Raw genomic sequence first — 27,439 nt, 5'->3', positions numbered from 1 at the left:
GGGATCAGCCAGCGAGAAGACCACAACGACGGAGAATGCACGCAGTCCAACGAAAGCCGCGGTGGCGCGCGCGCGGCTCGCGCCACTCTTATCCCTCGACACGTGAATGCAACCACGTGGTCCAGTGCGTGACACGAGAGCTGGAGCTGCTCGCGAGAAGGTGTTTCGTAGACAGTGACAGATTATCGCGACCGCGACGGGACTCCAGGCGTCCCCAAACCGCAGCCGTGGACACGAGAACAACCGTCAACCTGGAGCCCACGTGTCAAAAACGGTGAGTGTAAGAGTTTAACGAATTACAAAATTACTCTCGATTATGTATGTAAATAATATAATAGCATTGTTTGCGCGGAATATATGTATAGAAATAAACTTTAAGTAATATAGCTTTCGTGACGTGCAAGTCTCAAGCGAATGTATAAAAAATCGGTGTCGTGAAGCGAGAAAACTTATTTTACAATCAGATATATTTAATTAGGATAATTCGATAAATTATTGAAATTTAAAATTGCTTAAGTGAATATTATATTGTCGTGAATATTAAATCGAGATATAAGTTCATAACGTTGCGTATGCGGAAATGTTGACCGCGGGATTAAAGTAATATACGCACGTGATACGAGCTGCAATGATTGCGTCGACTAGAACTGTGATTGCTTTATGACATAAACCTTAGACGTGATAATTAAACGTCGAGAATTATTATTGCGAGATCGACAAGGACGTAACTCGTGAGTCTGTTTTGCTCTTTACATCATCACAAGTGTACTCTGAGAATATAATTGTCGTCAAACAAATTTATGGTGAGTTTTATCTCAATTATTCAATTATTTGCGTTACGTAGTCTCGCATTGAGAAAACGTTCACTTATATTACAAGCCTAATTTAATTTCATGCACTTCAACATTTTTACAAAATATTTTTTATTTTACATATTTCATTATAATTTATTGCTCGAAGATTTCTGGATAAAATCAAGAAAGTACATTACTACCTGCGGGGAAAACGTCTAGAAAAAGTTATCTTTCTTAGTGTATACGATAACTGAAATATCGCGTGACAAACTGATATTCATGTATGGAAATGGTATACTTTCACGTAGTTAATTATGTCGCTGGTAACCCGGGAGGTGCGGCTAAGTATCATTCTAGTACAGAAAGTTCGATCTAACGAAAGCAGAAGATAATTTTAATAATAAAAACAGACATTTCCTAGATTCAGAATTAAGCATTAATCTAAATAAAACAAGCGTCTAAAAAACATACATATTTCCTTAACTGGTTAGTTTATTTTAATCTTAATTTAATGATAGATTGTATTTATTTATTTTATGCCTTTTGGCTCTGAAAGGGAATCTTGATTTAATGATTAATGATTTTTTAATGATTTCATTTTTTACGGACTTCTAGAGAAAGTAACGAAATTTAAACTTCACCTAAAAAGTCTTGCACAATATTTTTGCACAGAAATATTATCTTGCTAGTATTTTATTGTATAATGTGTATCGCTTATAATTTATTATATAATTAATTTCAATCATAATTTATATTGTATACCTTTTCTTTTTTAAAAGTACATATATATACATGTGTGTGTGTGTGTGTGTGTGTGTGTGTGTGTGTGTGTGTGTGTGTGTGTATGTGTATATATATTGCAAGTTGTACATCTTCTCAAGCTCTCGCCAAGAGTTTCTCATCTCATCTAGAACTAGAACTGAAGGGCTTAATCTTTTAGACATCCTTGTAACATCTTTTAGATGCCTGTTGCAATAATTTCTCTTTGGGAAAATGCTACGACATCAAATAATCACTTACGCGTATGTCCGTGGATCATTTACACGATTGATTGAGTTAAAGTTGAGTTGATAGAAAGTCAATCTGATCTCACGACACCGCGGGTAAAGAAAGTTTAATCTATGCCAAACGTGTCCGCGCGCGAGAGGGTGTCGGTGCCTTTAGAAATGCATATGTAGAAACACGACAGGACAATGCAATTGCTCAATCATGCGTTGCATTCCCTCGTCATTGAACAATAGTTACGATCAATTATGCATTTCGCGTCGCGAATAATTACATGTGATACAAAGAAGAGGCTTTAGAGTAGAGTACATAAAATATTGGCGTAAAATTGGACATTACATATTAAAACGAATTGTGTGCGGTATATCTAATCTAATAAAAAATCGAAATAATGACCTTATTAACCTCAAAATTAACGCGATTAAATGATATAAAATAGTTTGAAGATGTAGAACTATAAAAGAAAAAATTTTTTTATAAAGCTATGTCTCTAAATTATGTTTAATAATTTATTATATTTTCTCTCTTAAAGTTTATAATTTAAATACATTTGTAAGTACGAGATCGAGTTGCAATATTTATATTGCATCAAGATTCGTGATTGATGTATCTTCTCCTCTTGACGCGATAAGTTATGGAACCGATATTAACCGAGAAATAAATGTATTAGTTCGTTAAGATACCTGAATACTTACATGAATTAACTGAAAATCAAACAAGTAAAACTGAAGTATAAATAGAGCATAAATAAAATGAAAGAAAATATATGCCCTTAGCACATATAATATAATATAATATATAATTATACATATATAATTGTAATCGCGCCCGCGAAATAATGATGATTAACATGAATTTGTAGTTAGCTGATATGTGGAAAATGCAATTTCCAATTATAACATGATTAATATCACATGAGTTTTTGCTTGATTCAATTTTTTATTTCTCTCTAGATATTTCAGCGTAATCATTGCGAATTAATAAACAGTTGTATTTCACATTCAGTCCATGATGAAATTTTATTCACACATTCGGCTAAAGCAGTTTTACGCATTTCTCAAATAAATATAACAACTATAAATTCAAATAATAATTATAAAATACAAGTTAAAAAATTATTATTATATACAGAATAATTATAAAATACAATTGTATAATTTATATACAAAACCTTTGTAATATAGTTTTAAAAAAGCTTCTATATATGATTTTGAAATTTATACATGGCATTAATAAATGATGACATTACATTAATCACGTTAATTGCAGTCGAACGTGATATAAACTCTATTTATCTCTCCGTATGAAAAAAATGCACGTATATAGAACTGTAAAAAAAATACGTACATATATATATATATATATATATATATATATATACATATATAGACTGTAGAAACTTTTCAAAAATTGGTTGCAACGTAATAGTCGATGTACACCTCGAGCTACAAAAGGGAGAGAGCGAGAGAAGGAGCAGTGCGGAACGCGAGAGAGAACGAGAGAGAGAGAGAGAGACAGAAAGAGAGAGAGAGAAAGAGAAAGAGAGAGAGAGAGAGAGAGAGAGTGAGAAGCGAGAGGCCGGAGGGGGAGGAGGATTGCTAGCATTTCAGAACGGATGTGGGCTCTGTGGAAATTGTGCTGGGATAGGAAAAGGGAGGTTGGAAACCGGCTGCAGGGATAGCCGGGGGCGCAGACGCGCGCTCTGCAGTTGCCGTAATTAGAACCGTGCGCCCCGAGCACATAGCCCGGGGCTGACGAGTCTCCTGCGGACCGAAATTATTCATGAAGCCGCGCCACCCACGGCGAAATTTTCTCGTAAATATTTTGCCTCGTCCGAGATATCGCCCCGAATATACGCGTACGTATGTTTGAGCGAACAAACGTGGATCGTGCGCGATCTATTCTGTAATCCACCCCTTTTTTATAATCCTAACTGAACTCGATCGGTCGCGCCGCGAGCCCCTTACGTCGTTAACAAGGAAATCGAAATTGAAAGAAACGAATCGTTAATCGCCAGCAGAAACTGCGATTTCCAGCAGAACTACTATATGATCATAGAAGATTTTAATTGTCGTGCGTTTAATAAATCGATTTTTTTTTTGTCTTAAACTTATATCGTAATAAAGATTACGCGGCGAAAAAAATCGATTCAATTTGATTTTAAATCTTGAATGTAAGTGGCAAACATTTTTTTGATACTATTATTGAACAGTTAATGTACAATGATTAATTCGATACATGAATTAAAAGAAAGACCAAAATAAAATGCATGTCTAAAGTATATAATTAATCAATTTTGTGTCAGTAAAATCATCTCCTTATTGTTTCTGGAGGTTAGTAATGATTAGTTAAGAATAAAAATATATTATAAAATCTGCATTAGAAAGAGATAAAGAATTAGTATATTTATAAAATATGTAAATTAGTATTTTTTATACTTTTATATCTTTATTTTTTTATATTTTAAAAAAAGGGAAATATTAAAATTCAATATACATTAAAATTCAATATACAATATAAAATTCAAAACACTAAATGACCAATTACGCGATACTTGTTATTATACGAATACGAAATATATGAAATTTCTCCGATCACTGATTACATTAAGTCTGCAAAATAGCAATATATATAGAAGACTTCATGTAAATAAAATATATACAGTTAAAATTCAAAATAATTTACTCTTTCCTGGAAACACGTTATTTATGGATACGGCCCGCAGCGAAAATAAATTTATATGACGATATGTGATTACCTTCCGTAATTAAATTAATTAAAATCCTACTTGGCAATTAAATTATAACGCGCTTGATCTCTACATTTAATATACCACTGTGCTTATTTCTGCATACATTCCACATTTTCAAAGAATACACGGAGGAAGTATTATAGTAAAAATTATAATATAATTTTTGTAATTGTGAAACATACTAACATATAAAAGAAATCACATGCACAATATTTTTATTTAATAATATTATATATATATTATATTTTACAAAGAAAATTCAAATATTCTGATACACAAACAAATGCATACTTGTTAACAAACAATAAAACAAATGCATAATTTATCATTTTTATAGTAATAAATATCTTGATGTCGTTATATTTCAGTTTTACAATAATTAATAATGTTTTAAAAGAAAATGTATTTTTTATGTAATATGTACTGCAAAGTTTTCTCTATATAGATATTAAATTAAACCTACACATTTTGTTAATTAAAACTCATTATTTTACATTAGCGAATGCATATATAACTCAATTTGAAAAATTGATTCTTTTGATTTTATGATAATTTATCAAGATTTACATTACTCGACGAATAAAAAAAGATTAATATATATTTTATTGTATTTTATTATATTCTATTATATATCTAAATTATCAAACGTGATCGCACGTGAAAAAACTATTTTATTTCAAGGTGCAAGAAAAGAATTCACATGTGATTTCTCTTCCTATATAATATTATAATACAATATAACTACGATGAAGGACTTTAGGAGTTTTGTCAAAAAAATTCGAAAGATTCATAATTAATAATCTCAAAAAGAAAAAAGTAAGGTGCACCTTCGCGTAGAATGCACTTCCGCATCGTGTGGTGCGTTTCTTAAATCTGTCCGCGCTGGGCGAACACACCTGGTCAGACCAGAGAGTATAATACATACACGTGTTGCAATATAACTCGCATTTGCGGCGCATGAAATTCCTATCTCGTTTGGCTATCCGCGACTTGTGCACGTCGTCTCGGTCAGAGTTTCCGTCTCGTAGGGTAAGTAGGTGAGTAAGTGGTGGGAATAGGCGAGGATGAAATGGAGCAAGACATGCATTGGCGCGTGTCGGGAGTGCCTCTTTGCCGCTCCGCGGCAACGGAACAGGCCCCGGGTCCACGTTACATGTGAGGGTATGTATGCGTATATATGTATAAACAGGTACGTGCCTACACATACCTCGCGTTATCCGTCGTAAGTAACGACGCTTGCAACAGTCGCTCGTAGGTAGATAGATACATACCTGCCCTGCCCGGGTATATACGAGCCAGTTGCCACCAGGCACACTGAGAGAGCCGCAAAGAGAGATTTACACCGCGGCTGGTAGACCGCGCGTATACACGAGCGTGTACTCTTTGCGTGATACCCACTCGATGAAATATTATAAAAAGCTCGAGCGTGAACGTATCCGACAAGATAAAAACACCCGCGGCGCGTTTAGCGACGATGCATTTAGCGTCTTGATTCTTATATCAAGGTGTAACGGGCGAACGAGGTATCTCGCGTGACAGATATTTGTCCCTATATTTCCAGGCACGTCAAATGACATAGAAATATTGTCGCAATGAAGTTTCATATGCGACTAAACTCGCGAGATATGTGATAATTATTTTGAACGCCCACCGCGAACATGTCTTACAAATTTTTACAAATCGGTGGGGAACAAGTTTGACAAGTTCGTTGCTGCAAATAGGAGATTGAGTACGTGTTGTAAAGAACATATAGATAAATCTAAATTTATACGTGACTCGATAGAAACGGTTATCCCGTTCCAGACGTTTGACCGTAATTTTTATCAATGGATATTGAAAATGCATTTAAATATACATATGTAAACAGTCAGAAAATAGCCAAGTCTGAAGCGCAATTATCGTTAGGGAAAACAACAATTGCATCGCTCTAACGATCGTTAACGCTTGCATGGGGTCTCAATAAGTGGGCTTACAATTGAAACAAGCACGCATAATTTCGCGGGTAATGATTCTTTAGTAGCCGAGAACTATTCATGTCTGTCTATCGTTTGTATCCAACAAGTGACGTTCCGGTAATGAAGTACCAGGTGGTAAATAATGCGAGAGTAAGGAAAAGGACGCACGCGCGAGAACAACATCAGAGGTGCAACATGCAAGTTGCAACTGAAAACCTTAACAACGCTCACACAAACGCGTGGCTCGCAGCATGACGACCGCCGTTACGCGAATAGCATTCGATTGTGATAGCAATTAATGTTATAAAAGCTTTCTCTGGCAGCGATTATTCGTTGAATTTGCCGTTCAAACGGCTTTCAACATATTAGCAACGATAATTATATTGAATTTCCGCGAGGCAATTTGCAGTGGTCAATAGAACGACATAAAAAGTATAAGAAATTTTAAGTATAAATAAATTTAAACGAAAATAAACATGATTTAGATGGATGAAAAGTACGATAGTACGTAACATTCGGGATGAAATGTAACGAGAAATTTCGTAAATTGGAACTGCAAATAGTGTGTTTGCATAAAACTAAAGAAGAACGAGCTTGTTATAAATATAAATAATTGATATACGTATATAATATATTATATTTATTATAATGCTTTATATATTTAATAAATCGTAAATTTAAAAAAATGCTTGCGCAAATATTCCTTAATGTTAATATTTAATTTCAGAATAATGAATTTCAGTAATCATTTTCATTAAAACTCTGATTCTTTGATATCCTGGTTGATGTGTTTATCATATAAAAGCTAAAGCCATCAACTTACAAATATCATCTAACTTATGAAATTCACCGTTTATTATATTTTGTATTGCTAATAACTATCGTATCATTTTCCGACTGATTTTTAATTAAAATCGATATAACAAACTATCTGTATAATCAAATACAGATTAACACAAAGCATTCTCAAAGCTTAATTATGTATGTACGCTCACATGAAGAACAATTTAAAATTATTATGCCGTAAGCATTAAATATTAATACATTAACATATTATTCCAACATTGTTTTATGTACATTTCTCATAAATTTATAATAAATCAATGTTGGACAAAATATTATAACAATACTGTTCATAATGAATATTTATCGAATATTAATCCGCATGTTTTAATTTATTTAATTAAAATATCGCAATATTTTATATATAATATGCAACAATAAATATGCTATTTAAATGTCTCTTGTAAAATGATTGAGTGTAAAAAGATTACATCACGTGGTATATCGAAAGACTAGGCATTATGTTATGAATGCAATCTAACGGTGCTTTCATCTTCGGACCTTAGGTAACAGAGATGATAGAACGCTACAAATATATTTAAACTCACCGACCTTGCGCGAAGCTGTTAATCGCGGCGAAGGAATGAACCGATCCATCAATGCGTTGCAGTAGCTTAATGCACTTATCGGGACAACGTTACGAGTTACGAGTCTCGCGAGCAAAGATTAACCAATCGAAGAGAGAAAGATGAAGACACAAATTTATTATTCAACTTGTGGCGTAGATTTTTCAAAAAACGAAGAAATTTCCAATTATTTAAATATAAACAAATTTCTAATTTAATTCTTAACTATAAACGCATTATTCCAAAATTTTATAATAATGTCAACAGAGTATATCTGAATTATTAAGAATTTGTTAAAGAGATTATTAAATAAAATGTATTTAGATTATATGCATACGTGCAAAGTAAGGGCAAGTAAAGCTAGGATATAATATTTTGTTACGAAACGTGACAGAGATTGGTACAAACTCTGTGAAACACTTGCATGAATAGGAACGAATAACAGCTAAATAAGCACGTTCCTCTCTCTTTACAGAGAGAATAAAATTCTTAAAAAGACATTTACTATAGCGCTATGTGTCATTAATGTTTGCCAGAGTTTTTTAATAGTAAAAATGTTTAACAATAAGACAATGGTAAGACTTTCGTATTTTACAAATAACGTGTATAAATTCTCGGACATAAATATTGTACTTACATATTTCAAACGTATGTTATACTATTTAAATACCATAACACATTTGCTAATGTATCACATTTGCAGAATAACATTACTAAGGATATTTTTCCTAATTATATTAATAAATCATTTCTAATTAAGAATTCCGTGACTCGTTAATATTAAAAAAGTTTTGAGCATTTGAATAATGTTATACTTATTTAATTGTATATTGAATTATGTTGCGAAAAAGAAAGCGATGTTTCCTTTTGCATTATTTTACATGTCTTTTGCCATTTGCATTTATCGCGTCCTCAATATTCATGGAATGCAACTCCACCCAAATCAATTTCTTCTCCTACATTTATATTTAAGTGAATATGCGTGCATGATAAATTCCTTTAGAATATAAAATTATGAGTATTTAAGGTATGTGTCGACGATACGGAAATATTCGATAAATTGATATGATTAATCTTAACTGAAATCTTGATATCACTACCTGATCTATTACAGATAGCATCAGCGCATAATTGCAAGTATAAATATATTCTATCATTCGTATACATATCGAAAAAAAACTAAGACTAACAACTTTATATAGGATCTCGTAGAAAAATCATCAGATACCTCTTTTACAGGATAGAGTAAAAGGACTCGTTGTCAGATTTAAAAAAATCTGAAAATGTATTCATGATATCGAATTATTTCGAGAAAACTAATGTATTGACTGGCGCAAAGATTACATTCTCCAGATTATAACGTTAATAACATTGCGGTTCGCGAACGCTCGTACGAGCTTGCAAATGGCTCTCCATTACAAATATTATTCAGGGAGAGAGCCGATCTGACTGGCCCTCATAATAAAATCACCAGAGGAAAATCTGTCGGCTGGTCTAAATGAATTTGCATGCGATATCATTTCATCACTTTGTGATTCTGTCTGATATCTCTGTTATTCTAGCTTTGTACCCGCACGAGTATAAACATACGAGATTTTCGAAAGATTCGTAGAATAGTTTCAATAATTAAAATTTATCATCCGCATAGAAAAGCTCAGTATTTTGTCTTGTTAATGTCAACACACTCGTTTCCTAATCAGATAAGCTGTTTGCCAAATAAATAAATAAAAAGTAATTCCTTTTTTGTGCGCATTCTTTACATGCAAGCATTTCTTGATTATTTACTTTATTTTTATCTCTACAAGAGATGCACTTATGCTCATAAACTCTTCTCTTTTTCCCTCGCAAATAAGTATCCTATTATTTATGCATTTATGCATTTTAAATATACATATTATTAAATTAGATCGGATTAATCCTTTGTATATTTGTTTAATTATATTAGTTATATAATTTTTTATTATTATTTTACGCAAAGTTTTCAAATAATTTTTTCTTATTTAACGCAAAGCTTTTCAAACTTTTCTATGAAATGGCCATAAATTGGCTCGTTTTCACATCTAGTAGCAGACTTTTCCGGTGATAGATCGTTGCCCGATGTAACAGAGCGCTTTTACATTTGCATACGCCGACGTCCCCGGGCCATTAAACGTCCACGTAAAGTTAGTAGTGCCCTTCTTCTGCGCACGACATCGTGCACGCGCGCGTTCTTAGCGCGCGTGAGCCGCCTCATCGTATCCTCGGGCCATGATCACCTCAACGCATGTGCACGAATTTATACGTTTTGCAGCGTGTCGGTGGTAGTTGGTTCGCGTGTGCGTATCAGAACTGTATCTGGGTAAGAGGCCTCGGATGGCCTCGGGTAATAACGCGAATATCATGGTGTCGTTGCGGACGACGTGTCTTCGCGACTTGCATCATGGTCCCCGCACATCTCTTATCTCCTACCTCGCCTTCCTTTCTAATTTGACGTTCGAGAGGCGACGACGTTGCATCTTCACGCCTGGCAAAGCGTTTGCGACGTCGGACACGTGCCTAGCTGGACAGGCTACTACTTAAAGCTTGGATTTTCTCTTCTTTTGCATGCATAGTCTACTTTGTATACAGTTGTTATTAAACTAACACATTGATCTGTCAATGCTTGCACGTGCTGCGCAAAATTATAGGCAGTTGGAATCTTACTATTGATTTCTAACGATTGAAGTATACTTTAGCATAACTGTTAGAAACGTTGCAAAATGTTTTAGATTTAATGTTTTTTCTATAATAATTTATACACATTCGATAAAAGTTAAACCTTACAATTGTAAATAAATAATAAAATTTTCTTTTTCGGTTAATTTCAAATCGATTTGTATTTCCTAAAAATTTTAATACTTTGAAAGTTGAATACACGACTCAACATTTTTGTTAAGAAAAAGTCAAGAATCTGAATTCTAAGAGTCTGTCTCTAAAATATTCACCGATGAATGTACATAAGAAGCTTTATGGAGCAAACTATTCTTTGCAGCGACGTCATACATTTTATATATAAAGTATTGATTGAATATTTTTTATTATTTATTTTATCAAATTATTTACCGAGAAATTTTTTATTGTGCAATAATAATTTTTATTGCGTGTCGGATTTGCATAAACGAAGATTTTTATCGCAAGCCATAGTATCCTCTTGAGAATTACTCGAATATCGTCGTACGCGTAAAGCCAATTTATTAACGAAGAGGTATTGGTACACAAGCAGTTGTGCAGATAATACACAATAATTATGTATTCTCTGTCTCTCCCCACTTATCTTTATCCCGTTGGCGTACACATACGGATGTATGCATGTAATAAAACTATCTGCGTATAAGATACAATTAGCTCGAGGCATCGCCACGTCGCGATAGACATTATTGCGGATATCGTTACGACATTCGTCCTAGGTTTCATATTCCGGGATTTCTTTTCTAAATTCACGACGCGAAAGTCTCGATATATTTACCTGCAAAATAGCATGTTCAATTTAATTGAGAGATCAAACGTGATGTAAATCTTACCAGGAGAATTAGCTATATACATGTAATGTACCAAGTTTATTTAAATTATTTCTACAAACGCAAATAATAATTTCTATATTGAATTAATTATCGATTTTATACGCATGTAATTACGCATAATATTAATCGCCGAGCGGCCTCAGTACATCGACCGTAATGTACATTCGTATACGCACCAATCGCCCCGAGGCGTCCGAACGACCATGATGATCATCGCTATTGTTATAGCTGTATCGTTCTTCTGTAGGATTCTTCTTCCATCGGTCAGCGTTGTGTTACAAGCACACCTGATAACACCGTTTTAACGAGACTCAAATCGAAGGTATCCTATTTATGCCGTGACCTCATCAGTGATAAAAATGTATCAAAATTATTTATTCTTTTCTGTCTTATAGACATTTCTCTGTTAAATATACGTATTATCGATAAAATGATATAAAAGACGGAAAAATGTAATGAAAATTTGACATAACAACCTTTGAAAGAAGGAAAAACGTTATGTAATAAAATAATTAATGATATGTTACTTTCCCCGTTTAATCCAACGAACACCGAGTGATTTTTCATCTCGCTCACATCTAGCATATTCCAGTCGTACTTTCAAACACGGAGAATATGATTGAAGCGCCGTCAAAACTCATTAATTTCGCCGCTGATGCCGAATGTCAACTGAGTATGCAACCATTCCGGCGACACGTGTTACCGCGCGACAATGATCAATCTCTCATCGGCGCTAAAGATCGCAACAATAATGCGAGTTAATTATGCAAGTATGCGTCTCTCTATACTCGTAAATGCATAGCCCTACATAAATCTCGCGATTAGCCCGCGGCGTCAGCGCGGCCGTGATGGCCGTTGTTGCTTTCTCTCTTTCTCTCTCTCTCTCTCTCTATTTCCCTCTTTTTTCCTCTCGCGCGCGTCCGCCTCTCTGTCTCTACCACCTCTCTTGCTCTATTCCTTAACCCGATGTCCGACTTGCGACGACCGCCGTTCCCCACCTTCAGGTAGAGAAGCAGCATCGCCCGGCGACCTCTCGCAGTGCGCGGCCGAGAAAAGGCGCTGCATCGCATTTCGCGGCATCTCCCGCGGCGATGCACCGCAACGGTGCGGACTGATGTGGGCGAGGGTGGGTGGTAGATGGAAGAGAGAACCGGTGTACCCCTCCCTCCTCTTCGTGTTCTCTTCGTGTACCCTGTCTTCTGACCGTCGCGAATTCTTCGCCGGACGATGGAAAACAAGTCGCTGAGGCGACTATAAACGCATCTCTCCCTTCTTTTGCCTTCCTGAGTTTTACGATTGTTACGGGATTTCAGGACAAAACGTTACAATTTTTTTTTTAAGGAAAAATGCATGTCAGGAAGATCAGCTGCGTCAAAAGTGGATAAATCTAATATATATTTCGAGATTTATGAATTTGATATTGCACACAAAGCATTTTAAAATATAAAATTGTAATAATTAATTTGTGAGTTAAAGTAAACATTTGCCTTGTAGAATATAATATAATCTCAAAATTTTAAATATTATCTTATATCGAATTAATTCTTTTTTGTATAGTGACAGTATGATGAAAATTTTATTACTTACTTTAGACTGTAAAATTCATAATGTACATAAAAATTTATAAAAATAAAAATAAAAATTTTATCTTTTATTTTAACTCACAAATTAATTATTAATTTTATATTTTAAAACAACTGAAAGTGATTTACACAACGTCAAATTCATGAATATCGAAAAGTATTACATTTATTAGCTTTTGACGTATAGCTCTGTGTATGTACCTCTTAATCAATTTCACAACATTGACTTTCTATATATATATATATATATATATATATATAGATTGTGATTTCTAGACATATTAATTTATATATTAATATAGCATATTTGTAGTGTCTTTTTTTATATTTTTTGTTATATTTGTATCTAGATTTTAAAAGTTTCAGATATTTAGCCCGAATAATATAAGAACCTTTTTTTTTGATTTGTATAAATATAAAAAAATGTTTCAAGAACAATAATTTCACGTTAAAATTACAAAAATCTTTTGAATATTTTATTATTTTTTGTCTTCTTTGGCTTCTTTAAGTAAAAAAATTAGTGCTCTTAATTACACTAAAAACCACGTATCACAGAAACTATGATAAAGCAAGCCTCGGGATAATAGCTAATAATGAGCTAGCCTTTCATGAGCACGTAGTAATGAAAATTCGAGGGGGTACCTCTAACTCGTGAACTAAACCTCCCTTTCTGCTGGAAACGCGTTTAAAAGAATACCCTTGGACGGCTAGCTAACGTTCGTCAAATATTGTTTCACCGCTAATTGCCTTATTAATGCATACGAGAATTTCGCGTTAATGTTCCAAGCCCTCAGTCAATTCAGCATTCCCGATGTTTGACTAAAAACAATGGATTGTTAAACTATTATCGCCATCCGAAAACAGCCGTGACGATCGATACGTTAAATCGACACCTACCTTACATAGATAAAACGCATAAGCACTGAAAACATGAATTCAAATTTAATGTCGACAATTTATAATGAATATTACACGAGATTTTTAAACTGGATTTTAACTAGAGAAATAAATGAATAGAAAATATAAAAAAGATGAAGTTTAATTGAAAACAAAAAAATTGCTGCACTTGATGATAAAATCATTTTTTTGTTTTTGATCGACATATTGCTGAATAAAAAATTGATCTCTCTATATTGATAATTGATAAAATATGATATTGACACAAGAAAAAAAAATGCATAAATAATGGACATATGTCCGTTGTATCTGTCCATCTCAATTGGTTGTGCATTTTAAATTTAGCACATTTACGTGAATTTTTTAATAGTGATGCATATAAATAACATTTACGTGTTTTTAATTCCAGACGGAAATGTGAGGTCGATGGGAAGGAGGCGAAGGCAGAGTTGACGGCGCAACGCAATATGTTCCCTAGCGCTCAAATTAAAATGAGGTAAATAAGTCTTTATTCGAATGTTCCAATTTAAGTTTACGAACTATTCTAGAATAAAAGCTATCTAAGAAAAAGTTATGTAACATGATTTAATAAAATTCTCTCTACAAATGTGACTTTATTTTATTGAATACGTTACGAACATAAGGTTCCGATTTTATAACTCATTTTCATTTTATATTAGCTTTTTGTTTAAAGTTATGTTTAACATTTGAATGTAATATTAGAATTAAAATTATAAAAGATTTAGCGGTCTGTTTTATATGTACAAACAATATAGTTACATTTTTTTTTAGAATATTAAAGAAATGATTGAATATGTTATTAGAAATCTCAACTTATAACTTTGATTAATAATTTAAAATTATGAATTGAGGATTTTTAATATTCTCGAAATTTTGTGAATTTGTAATCTTCATTTATTCGTAAGTCCGACATGAAGATGACATAATGCGATACAAGATCTCAGAAGATTTTAATTAGCCAAAGTCGCAACTTTATGATGCTTAATATTAACAATATTTTCCTCAGATTGCTGTCGCCAAGCAGTTCGCCGGCCACCTCGCCCACAATGTCGAATTCCTCGTCACCAACACCACCGACACCGGCGGCTCCGGCTTACAATCAGAAGATGACCGGTATTCCTTGTGTGGCAGCCGCTTCGAGGTACACCGCACCAGTTCACATCGACGTCGGTGGCACGATATACACATCCTCCCTCGAGACTTTAACAAAGTAAGAGACTCTATTAATTCTTTTTAAATTCTTAATGACACAAGGTAGACCGAGAACAAAACGGTCCTGCTGTCATTTACGAAGTAATATGCATGCCTAGTTTTTATTGTTAAATGTTAACGATTTAAAATTGAAGCTTATAAATAGAATATGTTATGCAATTAATATTTATTTGTATATATATTTTGGAAAAGAAAAAAAAAATATTTCTTTGAAAAAAATGCATATTCTCGAAAATAAATATAATCTCCGATGTAACAGAGGAGAGATAAAACAATGGGAGTTTAATGTATAAGAGTGTACGTTGAAAACGGGACTGGATCTATCTTTTGCGAGAGATACATCCTATCGCGAAAGCACACGGAGTGTGACTTTTAAACGACATGAAGAGATTCTAACGAGTGAGAGAGAGTAGAAAGGGAGCGTGATGTCCGGATCGCGGAAACGTGACCATCGACAACGCTCCAGGATGTTCGTACCGAGCAATATCTCTGAGAACATATCGCTCGCAATCAGGCACACCGTTACCGTGCCCGGCAGTGTCCAAAGGCTATTTGCGGTTTGCCCGTGCACTTTATGCATAAAAGAGACGTAACGTGAAAGCACAACTGCACTTTGCTTATAGAGAGGCGCTTTTAATCTCCTCGAAGTATCACCCTGCAGGTATTCTCTCTTTACTCGAACGAAAGAAAAATTCATGAGTATTATACTTTCCACAAAGTTCCAACTGATATGTAAAATAATATTTCTTACAACCAGAAGATGGTTTATTTGCAATAAATAAATCTAATAATACAAATATACAATTGGATCCAGATTAGAATCGTATATATAGACATAATTAGAATAGTATAATCAAACAAATATATTATTGTTTACAAATTTAGTATCACTAAATCCCCTATTTTTTTTATTATTATATAAAGAATAAATATAAATCTTAAATAAGTTGCGTTTGTATAACAACATCAAATTTTTTATATTAGTACAATGTACGATACACAGCAGTACGTCTAACAATTACAAAACATGTTTGAATTGCTAAATGTCATCGTAGGCCTCTGATTTTCGCATTTTGAACAATGTTCGTTACACGATATGCATCTTCAATGTGAATGAATATGAAGCGCGCTTAGCGCGCAGGAAAATCGATCCTTTCACAAGGAGATCACGAACGCATAGCGTCAGACTACAGTATACATAAATGCAGCATGATAGATCCGATGCATCCGTGAGAAAGCTGATCATAATTGACAGGTGGCCTTATCGTTCCCTGGTCGTCTCGTTAACTGAATAGGTAAAGAGCTTTGACTCGCGAAGATGTTTCTATCTATAAGACTATCTGTAATAAATGAACGAGAAACGGTAATAGATACCCTCTCATACTTCTTGGCACCGATATCGAGCCCTCTTATCAAATGAGAACAAGTAAGAAAAGTAAGGTATGAAAATAAAAAAACTTTATACATATAACTTGGCTTGAAAATATATAGATCAAAGTTGAATCCTTAAAATTCGATTAAATCAGTAGTAACACGTAATAAAAATTATTGGAAGGTATCATTATATCATGCGACACATTTTTTATTATTTAAAAAAAATTTTTTTTTTACGCGTTTTCCTAAGTTTTAGCTATCAAAAAAATTTTTTAAAATATGTCCTCTGTGCACTTATCAATTTCGCAGAAAAAATGATTTTCTGCGAAATCGACGCATTAACATCCGCGTTTGGCTCTTATTCGCCAAGTTTATAGTTGCCTGTTTTGTAAAAAAAAAGGATTGTATTAAAATAGCCATTAAAAATTAAATTAGAGAAGGAGTAATATCAAAAGAAATAATAATAATATATGTAAATCCTGAGCTGTGATAAATATATGTAAGTTATATTTTTGTCTCCACAGTCGTTTATCGTTGACAGATTATTTATCATTTATTAGCACATCTACAACGAAATAGTTCAAAATTAGTGCGCAACGAAACTAAGCTAAAACTAATGACAGCGCACTAGAGGCAAATTTACACGCGATGTACGGATTATCGTTAGTTGAGTTAGTGGAGCACAGGTCCGTTTTCCTATGAACCGTTACGACGCACATCGTGAGCATAGCTGTAATTTAATCTATAGAAATGTCGACAGGATAAGTGTCGCCGGCGTGTCGGGCATGAGCGCAAAATGAATATCACGTAGAATCGCGACGACTTGTCCACCCGACACACTGCCATCTCTATCGCATCACGCTTGAGTTGCCTCCCGTCCTCCCTCATTACACCATATGACCTTATTACTTTGTCGAACGTATCGATTGCATCGTGCGTGGCAAATAACGCATAAATTGCACAGATAGATTGCATATTGAACGTGGAAACAATGTCATTCAACAACGCATTTTTCTTGTAAAAAGTATAATAAATGGATCAAAAATGATCGAATATGATACTTATTTCTTATAAATTAGTTTGTCTCGTTTATAAAGCTTTATATTTTTTCTTTTTAATTGTTTTAATTTTTGTGTGTGCAACAGCATTAATCATATAATTATCCGTTTGTTACACTAAAGGAATTTATCTCGTCTAACAAATAAATAAATAAATTTCTGACAAGGTGCCATATATCTCTTTACTTTTGTAAGTTAGATCAAGGTTTAATAAGTAAATATTTTGTCTTATATTTATTCGATTTAAATTTGAATTCTACAACTCACGTTGATAATTTATAAAATTCAAACAATTATTATTTTCCCTTAAGTAAATTGCCAAGATAATTAATAAAATGACAAAATACGCTCTGTCATTGCTTTGTATCAATAATGATATATTGTCAGAGCATTATAGGAGGAGCACATTAAAGACTATCACTTGACAAAACAGATTTGTAATGTGTTATGCAACTCCTCACATTTGATGATTATTGTGTCATATTACTCATCTTAAAATGGAAACCTATTAAAATGGATTTAATTATTTCATAGAATAAGCGTGTCAATTAGATAATTTTCTGTCATTAAAATTATAAGCCAAGAGAACGAGAGAGAGAGAGAGAGAGAGAGAGAGAATATTCTATATATTTCACATGCCGTGCGTTGCAACTCGTGCAATTGACTTACAGCGACTAAATCATCCCAATCGCCTAACGGCATTGATGTAGTTTGTACTTAGGATAATCATTTCTAACACTGAGACTCGTGCCGATATTTATGCGTGCCAACTAACGATGCTCTAGAAACGTGTGACAAGAAGATAACAATAATAAGTATGATACAAAATGATCGCCGAGAGGAATATCTTCAAGCTAAAGCAATAATGCATTTCGAGGAAACCCACAATGATTGAATAAACGTAACAAGTAATGCAATAAATAAATAACAAAAAAAAATATATATATGTATATATATGTGTGTGTGTGTGTGTGTGTGTATAAATATACACACACACACATACGAATGTATAAGGACATTAAAAAAATAATAAAACTGATTTTTTATAAAAGTAATATAGTAATATAAAACATCAAATTATAATTTATTAATTTGAAATTTTTTAAACACTCATATAGTCTTCAGAAAATTGTGTAAGGTATGTTCCATTCAAGAGTGTACGTATTTTAACTCTTGTGTCTAAGTGAAAACTTTTACTTCTGTGGAAAATATTATAATCAAAGATGTCTTTTGAAATCAAGAATTGATCCTGATTATATGGTTAATAGAAAAATGCTACTTGATTAAAGAATAAAATATCGATTAAATATAACATGCTTCGAGAAAGCGAAGATTTAAACGCGGTGTGTAAGTGATTAAATATTTACGATTGGCTTACATTAATTAAACGTGACGGATTGAACAATCGTGCGAATAGTTTCTATTAAATCGCGCATATTTAGGTGCCTTGTTTATACCGTACAACGTTATAGCAAACAGATCAATATAATGTGTATGGATCATAAATTCATACCTCTGATTAATTTAGTTCAATCATTGATGTATAATTGGCAATTTCAATTCCAAAATAACGCTAAACGTTTATTATCCCCGTAACAACCGACCTAGCGCGATGTTAATTAGCAAATGTCTATTTATGCGATATAACCCGCAGCTCTGGTTTATACACCAAAAACACGATACTCATCTAATACAACTCTCTTATGAATATATTTTCAGAACAAAAAAAAAACAAAAATTTTTATACCGCTATTATATTTTTTATAACTGATACAATGATGTTGATTTTTAATATAATTACATTGGTAATGTGTTTTTTTAATTATTTTTCATTATTTTTTTCATTATTTTTCCAATCTTATAATCAGCCTAATTAATTTTTTTTAATTAAATTATCTTAGCAAAACTGATTAATTATCTATTTAACATATAAATTAATATTAATTGTTTCATAATTGACATTAAATAAAAAATTTTGCTATGACGATATTATTATTTACATTTAATATAGCAATTTACGATTTGTGAATAAAATAATATTGCTCATAGAATTATGATAATAAATCTTCGTTAATTGTTTTTACATATATCATTGTGTTTAATTCTTAGCTTGTTATGTCATTAATAATATTGATCGAAGGTAGATTACTATGAAATTCCACGTGCCTTGCAGAAGATTAATCGTTTCATATCGACATTTTCTAGCAAGCGTTTACAGAAATGACGTAATAGCCGATCATTAGTCCACGCTTCCGGTATCACATAATCCCTAAAACATCGTCGATCATTCTGCCGGTCGAGGAGGCCGCATAGGGCCTCGAGGGTATCCTATGGTGAAGTACTAAGTCGTCATTTCCGCACCCTCTAGTCTGACACGTATAATTTAGCTGGATCTAACGGAATGTCGTGTCTCGTTCTCGAGCTCACACGTATGTCCTGCATATATAACGGCCACACACGATTGCACAATTCTTTTATCTAAAATATCTACTCTTCTACATAAGATACGATTATCACACAAAATGATAAGAATAAATATTTCTTTGTCGAAAAATCTTCTTTATTCGCCAAAAATAATGATTAGATTCGAAAGACGGAAATTAAAAATATAATAAAAATTTTCTTTTTTTTATAATACATCTTAATTAATTAAACATTTTTACAAATATGGATACACTTTAAAATAAAATTTTTACATCTATCACTTATCAGCAAGCTACTTTTTACGAGATGACTTTTTTTATTATAGATTGTGTATTAATTTACTATATTAAATGAATATTTATAATGAAAATTTCGCACAAGATATTTTTAGTCCAAAAATTATCAAGAAATTTTTGATAAAGATTGGCGCAACTTTGAATACATCCTGTATATAAAGCAGAGCGGAATCTGAGTGATGTGAGCCGATCGTTTAGCGTTTTCCCATAGCGAACGGATCTGACCCGGGATCGGACCTCGGTTGGTCGGTGAGCTCAAGAAATCGCCGCGGGTAATCACGGTACTCGTTCTCCGCCCCTGGTACCGTTTCCTCCCCCGCTATCACTCCCCTTCGGTCGCCTTGACCTCCACAAACATCGCTGGCCCTTGGCCTAGCGCGTCTTCTTCACGCTTCTCGAGACGTGGTAGCATCACTTTCGCACTTTCTCTCTTATTTTCTGTTTCTTAACGCGAATTACGTAAGCTTTTTCCTCTGTCTATTTCTTCATTTTCATTTCTATTAGTACACTTGTTACATCTTGATTCATAGGAGTAAATATACAAACGTAAAGAATTGAAAAATAAAAATGTAGAATTAATCTTAAAAAAATATTTATTAATTATTTCAATTTTTTTAATTATTATTGCATTAAATGCCTCAATTAAATAAGTGTATTGATTGTGCCCTTAGATGAAAGTGATTATTAAAAAGAAAAAAAAACATAATATTCATTTAAATAGAAAGTATACCATTTTCATGTCTTCACTGACCGAAATTATAGCGTGAATTTTAACATACCTCCGGCAATCGCGACGAAGAAAAGGAACGGGTTTGCACGTCGAGGAAGAGTGAAGTTTCCCTTACAATAACTCGTTTCGATATTCTATGGAAAATTAACTATACCGTATAAAATTTCGCGCAGGCTTTGAGGTAAAATTCAGCGATTTTCATTTCCCCATCCTGACAGCGTTGCGATTCTCTCTTTATCCTTTTGGGCCAAGGTACGTAGATACCCAGTGGGAAGTCGATAGAAAGCGAGATTGCGAGAGAAACAGAGAGAGAGAGAGAGAGAGAGAGAGAGAGAGAGAGAGAGAGACTCACGAAGGATGAAAAAGGAGAAGGAAAAAGAGAGAAAGAGAGAGAGAGAACTACTCTATATCTGTATATGTATATACACCTTCGTATCTACCCCGCGGTATCTTTTCTTCTCTCTTCCTCGCTAAAGTCAGATCGCCCACAGGCTCCACGAGCCCGACGTTATTATATGTTATCGCCGTGGAAGGTATGGGAACCGGCCTGAGGGGGCACCGAGTACCTATACCTCGGTATTTCCCCCTCGTTGTACCATAACGCACCGACGAGAGATACGGGGAGAGGAGGAGAACCAACTCTTCCTCTCACGTCCCTCCACAGTCCTCAGAGTCACCCGTGTACCTTCTATCCATTCTCTTCCCCACGTTCACCCTTTCTTTTCTTTTCGCCCTATCCCTTTCCCAGAGCGCTCGTCTATTATATGCTAAATTACGATGACCTTCGGCTATGCACGCAGGGCACGGTGCTGTCCGTGAGTACAAACGCGGAGCAAACGCGTGCGTGAAGCTGATTGACATGGATTTCGCGAGAGCGATTCGTTTCAATGCTCGAGGTCGTAACATTATTAACCCTTTGTTACATATATAGAACAGGGTGTTGAGTAAACTAGAGTTTTTGAGTTTTTACGCTATTAGCTTTATATTGGAGAATTTTTCATCTTATATCAAATTAATTTCGACTATATTACCGATGAGATAAGTAATTTATCAATCTTTGTTATAGTACACGTAAATAATGCATGTTAAAAAGTACAATCAAAAATCTTAGGAATATTAAAATATGTAGAATATTGATACAAAATCATTTTATTGTTGTCGGGCTGATAGAAAAAACTGAGAAATTGGAATATACATTTTAACAAGTTACAAATTAGAGACCTGATGCAAATCTCTGCAAATTTTTTTCATAGTAGCTCTAATATGTTTTTCATAATATGATTAATAATAAGATGTCCTCAGATACTCACATTTAATACTGTATGTATAAAAATTATAATTCTCTTATTAATTCCCTTGCTTTAATTTATAGTGAGATTAAGCGCGTAACGAAACGTCACATTAATCTCATTATTCTCGAGGTATAATTCTGAAATATACGGTAGGTATCTTAACGGCAACGATAGCGTCGAGCTATGTAATAAGAAGATTAGTCACAGCCTACTTTGAACGATGTTGTGTTCATAAACATGTACTGTGAAACGCGCTCGAAAATGTTACGCGTACTTTCTAAAGAAGCCGAAAAAAGTGACAGGTACGATGCAATGGATCCGGAGCTACAATACACTTGCATGCATTTGCACGTGCTATCTATTAAATATAATACGACACATTTTATATCCTAAATTTTTTTTTGCGAAGTAATTAAATCTGTTGTATCGTCATTCATGATAATTTTTGAAACATTCTACACATCTCTTTTTTATTTCGTTATTTTTTCTAATAATAATAAACAATCTCTTAATTAAATTGAATTAAACAAAATTCTTTAGTAAATAATTTTAACTAATGAATTTTATTAATAATTCACTTTTATTCTTTGCAAAACCTTTTTATCACATTTTTTTTTTTTTTCATTTACACAGATAATTCTATAGTTGTTTTTGAAATATTTTAAGATTCAGATTTTTAAATATTTATTAATATTTCTGTAAATTGATGTAAGAGATTTTATATGTGTAGAAATGTATATTATATATTATAAATAAATTATTTATAGTATACACACCATACAACCATACACATACACACACACACACACACACACACACACACACACACACACACACACACGCTCATACCTTGAAAGGTTTGTATCTAAAATGATGTGATTATGATACATTTTACTTGATTCTTCGTAATGATTATAACATTACTGTGTATGGTTAAATTTAACCAAACAGTGCACGTGCGCACTGTATGGGTGCGTGTGTGAGTCGGAATTTATTCAATGAACAGCTGCTGTAATAAACCATCAATTGAAGCTACGTGCTACCTGAAGCGATTTCAGCAGGTGACCAAAGTATCAGCACCTGCCAACACTCAGTTAACCGTTGTGTGGTCAATAGAAACCACAATTCTCACGTCGTTACTTTGAATACGCGATGCAAATCTCTACAATGTCGAATCTCTTGGACTTTGAATATTAATAACAATATTAATTAATTATAATATTTCATCTTTGTAGATAATGTGATATTATAGTAATATGTTAGACTATTCAAAATTTGCATAAATCTTTAAGACTTTTCTCGAAAGCACTTCCAATGTGTGTGTGTGTGTGTGTGTGTGTGTGTGTGTGTGTATTATGATTGATGCTTGTAAGCTATAAAAAATTGCGACTTTCACATAAAATGATTTTATAAAAAAAAATTCTCGTAATTTTTTTCAGATATCCGGAATCTAGACTAGCAAAATTGTTTAATGGCAGCATCCCCATTGTTCTGGATTCGTTAAAACAACATTACTTTATCGATAGAGACGGCGGCATGTTTCGACACATACTCAACTTTATGCGAAATTCTCGGCTACTGATACCAGACAACTTTGCCGATCTCGATTTGCTGCTAGAGGAAGCAAGATACTTCGATATTGCGCGTAAGTTAATTAAGTTCAATTAATTTTTTTTATCGTTTAAATTTAATCACTTGTGTGATTAAAGTTAAACACTTGAAAATTTTTTAATACAGATTTATCTCTCTTTAATACATCATATATATATATATATATATCAGAATAGCATATAATTCTGATTTGTGTACATGTAACATATATCGTATGAAAAAAATTCAATCATAAAATTTAATATTAGAAGAGTAACGGTTTCCACGCGTGGCTGACGGGAGATCACCCGAGAGAGTTAATATATAAATCGCGATAGCGATATATCATTTCTCTTCTAATTTTCTCGACCGACTTCCAACTGCGCAATACGTAGAGCTGTCTGTAATAGAATAGTAATAACAAACTCTGAAGTAGTTGTTTACTGGATTACAAGAGTAATATACAACTTTGAGTGCTATAAAAAGATAGAAATAAGGCAATGGAAATAAAGAAATTGTTCCCTCGGGACAGTATAAAAATCACTGATACGTACTTTAGAAATTTTCTTACAGCACTTTTATAATTTATCAAATATTTATATCTACACCCGAGAAATAAAATGTAATATTATATACATATGTATCATCAGAGAAGAAACCTTACAAACGTCAAATATAGGTTCAGAGACCCATCGTTAAAACGATTCCTCTTAAGATCATTCTCTTTGAACGTAAACGTATTTCTCTTTCAGCGATGTGCAGGCAACTGGAACAGATGAAGAAAGAGCGCATAAAAAACGGTTCGACAACAATGATGACAACGTCATCGCCGAGTCCACCGCTCTCCGGTCAACTCAGTTCCGGTCGTGGCACCGCCTGCACCACCGCACCCTGCAATCGCGATCCCGAGAAGATGCGTGGTAACGACGGCAATTGTAGCTACGAGTGCGTGGCATTACACGTAAGTCCGGATCTGGGCGAGCGGGTGATGCTGTCGGGCGGACGAGCCCTTTTGGACGAGGTGTTCCCGGAGACGACGCAGGCGGTGATCGACGCACGGTCCGGTGTCGCCTGGCATCAGCAGGACGCCCGTCACGTAATTAGGTTTCCGCTGAACGGCTACTGCAAGCTCAATTCGGTTCAGGCGATCACCAGACTGCTGAACGCCGGCTTCCGGGTGGTCGCGAGCAACGGTGGCGGCGTCGAAGGCCAGCAATTCTCGGAGTACCTGTTCGTCAGGCAATCCGTCAACACCTGACGGAGCACCACACATCAGCGCAAAACGATCTCCAGATCGATCCGTTGCCTGCAGCGCGGCTACGATCTAGAGTGAGTGCGACTGTCCAGGAGAATCTCTCAAGACTGCATCACGGATAATATGGTTACATATTCTGAACAAAATACACTGAGCATCTTCAATAAAGAAGGCTGACAAGTCGCAACCGCAGTATGATGCTAAAATGTGGTACGGAACGTATATTGAAGTTTCTCAACGCTTACGTCAAATATCTTGGACAATGGAAAAATATTGACAAAATATGTGCGAATAAGAGTTACGATTTATATTCATAAACCATTTTTGTCAAATAGCGATCTCGTATTATGTGTATGTAAGTTACAAGTATTGTTTATTTCTAACGTTATAATCCGAGACAACACAAAGGATACTTAATCGATTACTTTAATCGATAAAATCGCTGATCACGTAAATAAAATCTATTAAAATTTAATTATATTAATAAATTTATAATATACAAATTTAATAATTTATATAAAATCAAAGATTAAAGAATAGATTAATAACCAATCTGGGAAAGATTGAGATCATTTAAGTATTGTTATTTTCGAACAAATTCCTGCAAATATAAATAATTGCCTGCAGTTGCGACGATTACAAAATGCTACAATAGCCATTCAATAAGAGCTTAGATGTGGTTTAGATAAATCGTTGTTGATCGCGATAGAAATTATTGCAAATATATGTTTAAAAATAAATAATAAAGTAGAGACATTTGATTAAATATATTTTCCGATAACGACGATCACATATTAAGTCACATCTAAAAAGCAATGACCAAACAGCGTATAGCAAGCCTATAATAATGGCAACGATGTATCATGTGATTCACAGCAAAGAGCCTAAGCCACATAATATATTAATCGTATATACGCTATTCCATATTTTTTCTTTTGTTTATTGTAAAAATAAAAATGCACATCTCACTGAAGTAAAATACATAGCCATAATGCAGCTTGAAAAAAAGAATCAACAATATGTCATACACTGTGTCTTTTGCACGCTTTTAACGCTATTTAAGAATGAAATGCCTAATTATAAACATCATTGTTCATTCCTCGTGTTACGATCTGCAACTTGCGTTTGAGAATATCAGATGCGCCGATTTTTAACATTGTTATTATTTAATAAAGTGTATCTATATGTATTTAATGCCATATTAATTACTGTAAATATCGCGAATAAACGTGTATATACATACGCATATATATAGATATAAGATATTCTACTTGAAATTATTATTCATAGCATAAAGAGGAGTCAATAATACACATTGATTATGTGTGCCGAAAGTCAGCTAAATTAAGTTTTCATCAAGATAATCTAATATAATTCAATAAAGAGCGGAAAAAGATTAAATCCTTTTGAGATATAAGCATCGAAATTATATATGTGCTTTAAACGTCATTTCGATGAAAAATTAAGAAAAACTATATAATTAAGAAACTTTCTTATATAAGTATCATTCCACACAATTAATCTAATAAAATGTTTATTTTACATTTCAGGAAAGTGCAGATCTTATTATTTCATACGCATTGATCTCTTTCAATATTTAAGAGAAATTAATTAGTGAAATGTGTATTATTTTTATTTTCTACAACACATAACGTCATGCGAATTTTAGTTTAATTACAACTATCTCTGGGAAAAAAATAGCAGTATTGTTAACGATGAGTAATCTAGATTTTTCTCTAGAAAATAAAGAGACAATAATTTTGCTATTCGAGAAACGAGTAAAAGTATAGACTGCAAAATTATTGTCACTCGCAATCAATTCTCGATTGCTATGGACGTTGCGTCGCGCCCGAAGCAAAAGAATTTTGCTCCGTACAATAAAATTATTAGTCAAAAAAAATATGTCGCTGGACATAACATGGAGATCAGAGAAATTTATTACAAGACAGAAAGTAAGATTCTTTCAATTCTTCACTTTTTTAGCTTTTTTAATTCAAACATATTTTTATATATATATATATAAAATCCCGTATATACAACAAATTTTTTATTGTTCAACAAAGCAATGAAATCTCTTGAAATCCCGATATATATAAATGTGAGTTATTTAACATACAATAACTGTGATCAGGTTACAATGAAAAAACTCTGCTCAGAAATATATTGATATTTAAAAAATGTTTACTTATTTTAAAAAATTCTCACGAATTTTCAAGAACTGTCATTTTCTTCGAAATTGAAAATTTATTTTAT

At 33.4% G+C, this 27,439-nt stretch overlaps 1 protein-coding gene across 1 annotated transcript; it reads left to right on the top strand.

The window, feature by feature from the left end:
* On the top strand, positions 1 to 27,398 carry Twz (BTB/POZ domain-containing protein twz). Its single transcript, XM_072911752.1, has 5 exons — positions 1 to 274; positions 14,344 to 14,430; positions 14,962 to 15,165; positions 23,781 to 23,986; positions 24,684 to 27,398. The coding sequence occupies exons 1-5, from the start codon at positions 36 to 38 to the stop codon at positions 25,187 to 25,189; spliced, it is 1,242 nt and encodes a 413-aa protein (XP_072767853.1). The 5' UTR covers positions 1 to 35; the 3' UTR covers positions 25,190 to 27,398.
* The last annotated feature ends 41 nt before the right edge of the window (positions 27,399 to 27,439 follow it).

This window comes from Anoplolepis gracilipes, chromosome 2 (genome assembly GCF_047496725.1).
Source record: "Anoplolepis gracilipes chromosome 2, ASM4749672v1, whole genome shotgun sequence".
In the NCBI taxonomy this organism is placed as follows: domain Eukaryota; kingdom Metazoa; phylum Arthropoda; class Insecta; order Hymenoptera; family Formicidae; genus Anoplolepis; species Anoplolepis gracilipes.
This window is presented reverse-complemented; position numbering and strand designations above follow the sequence as displayed.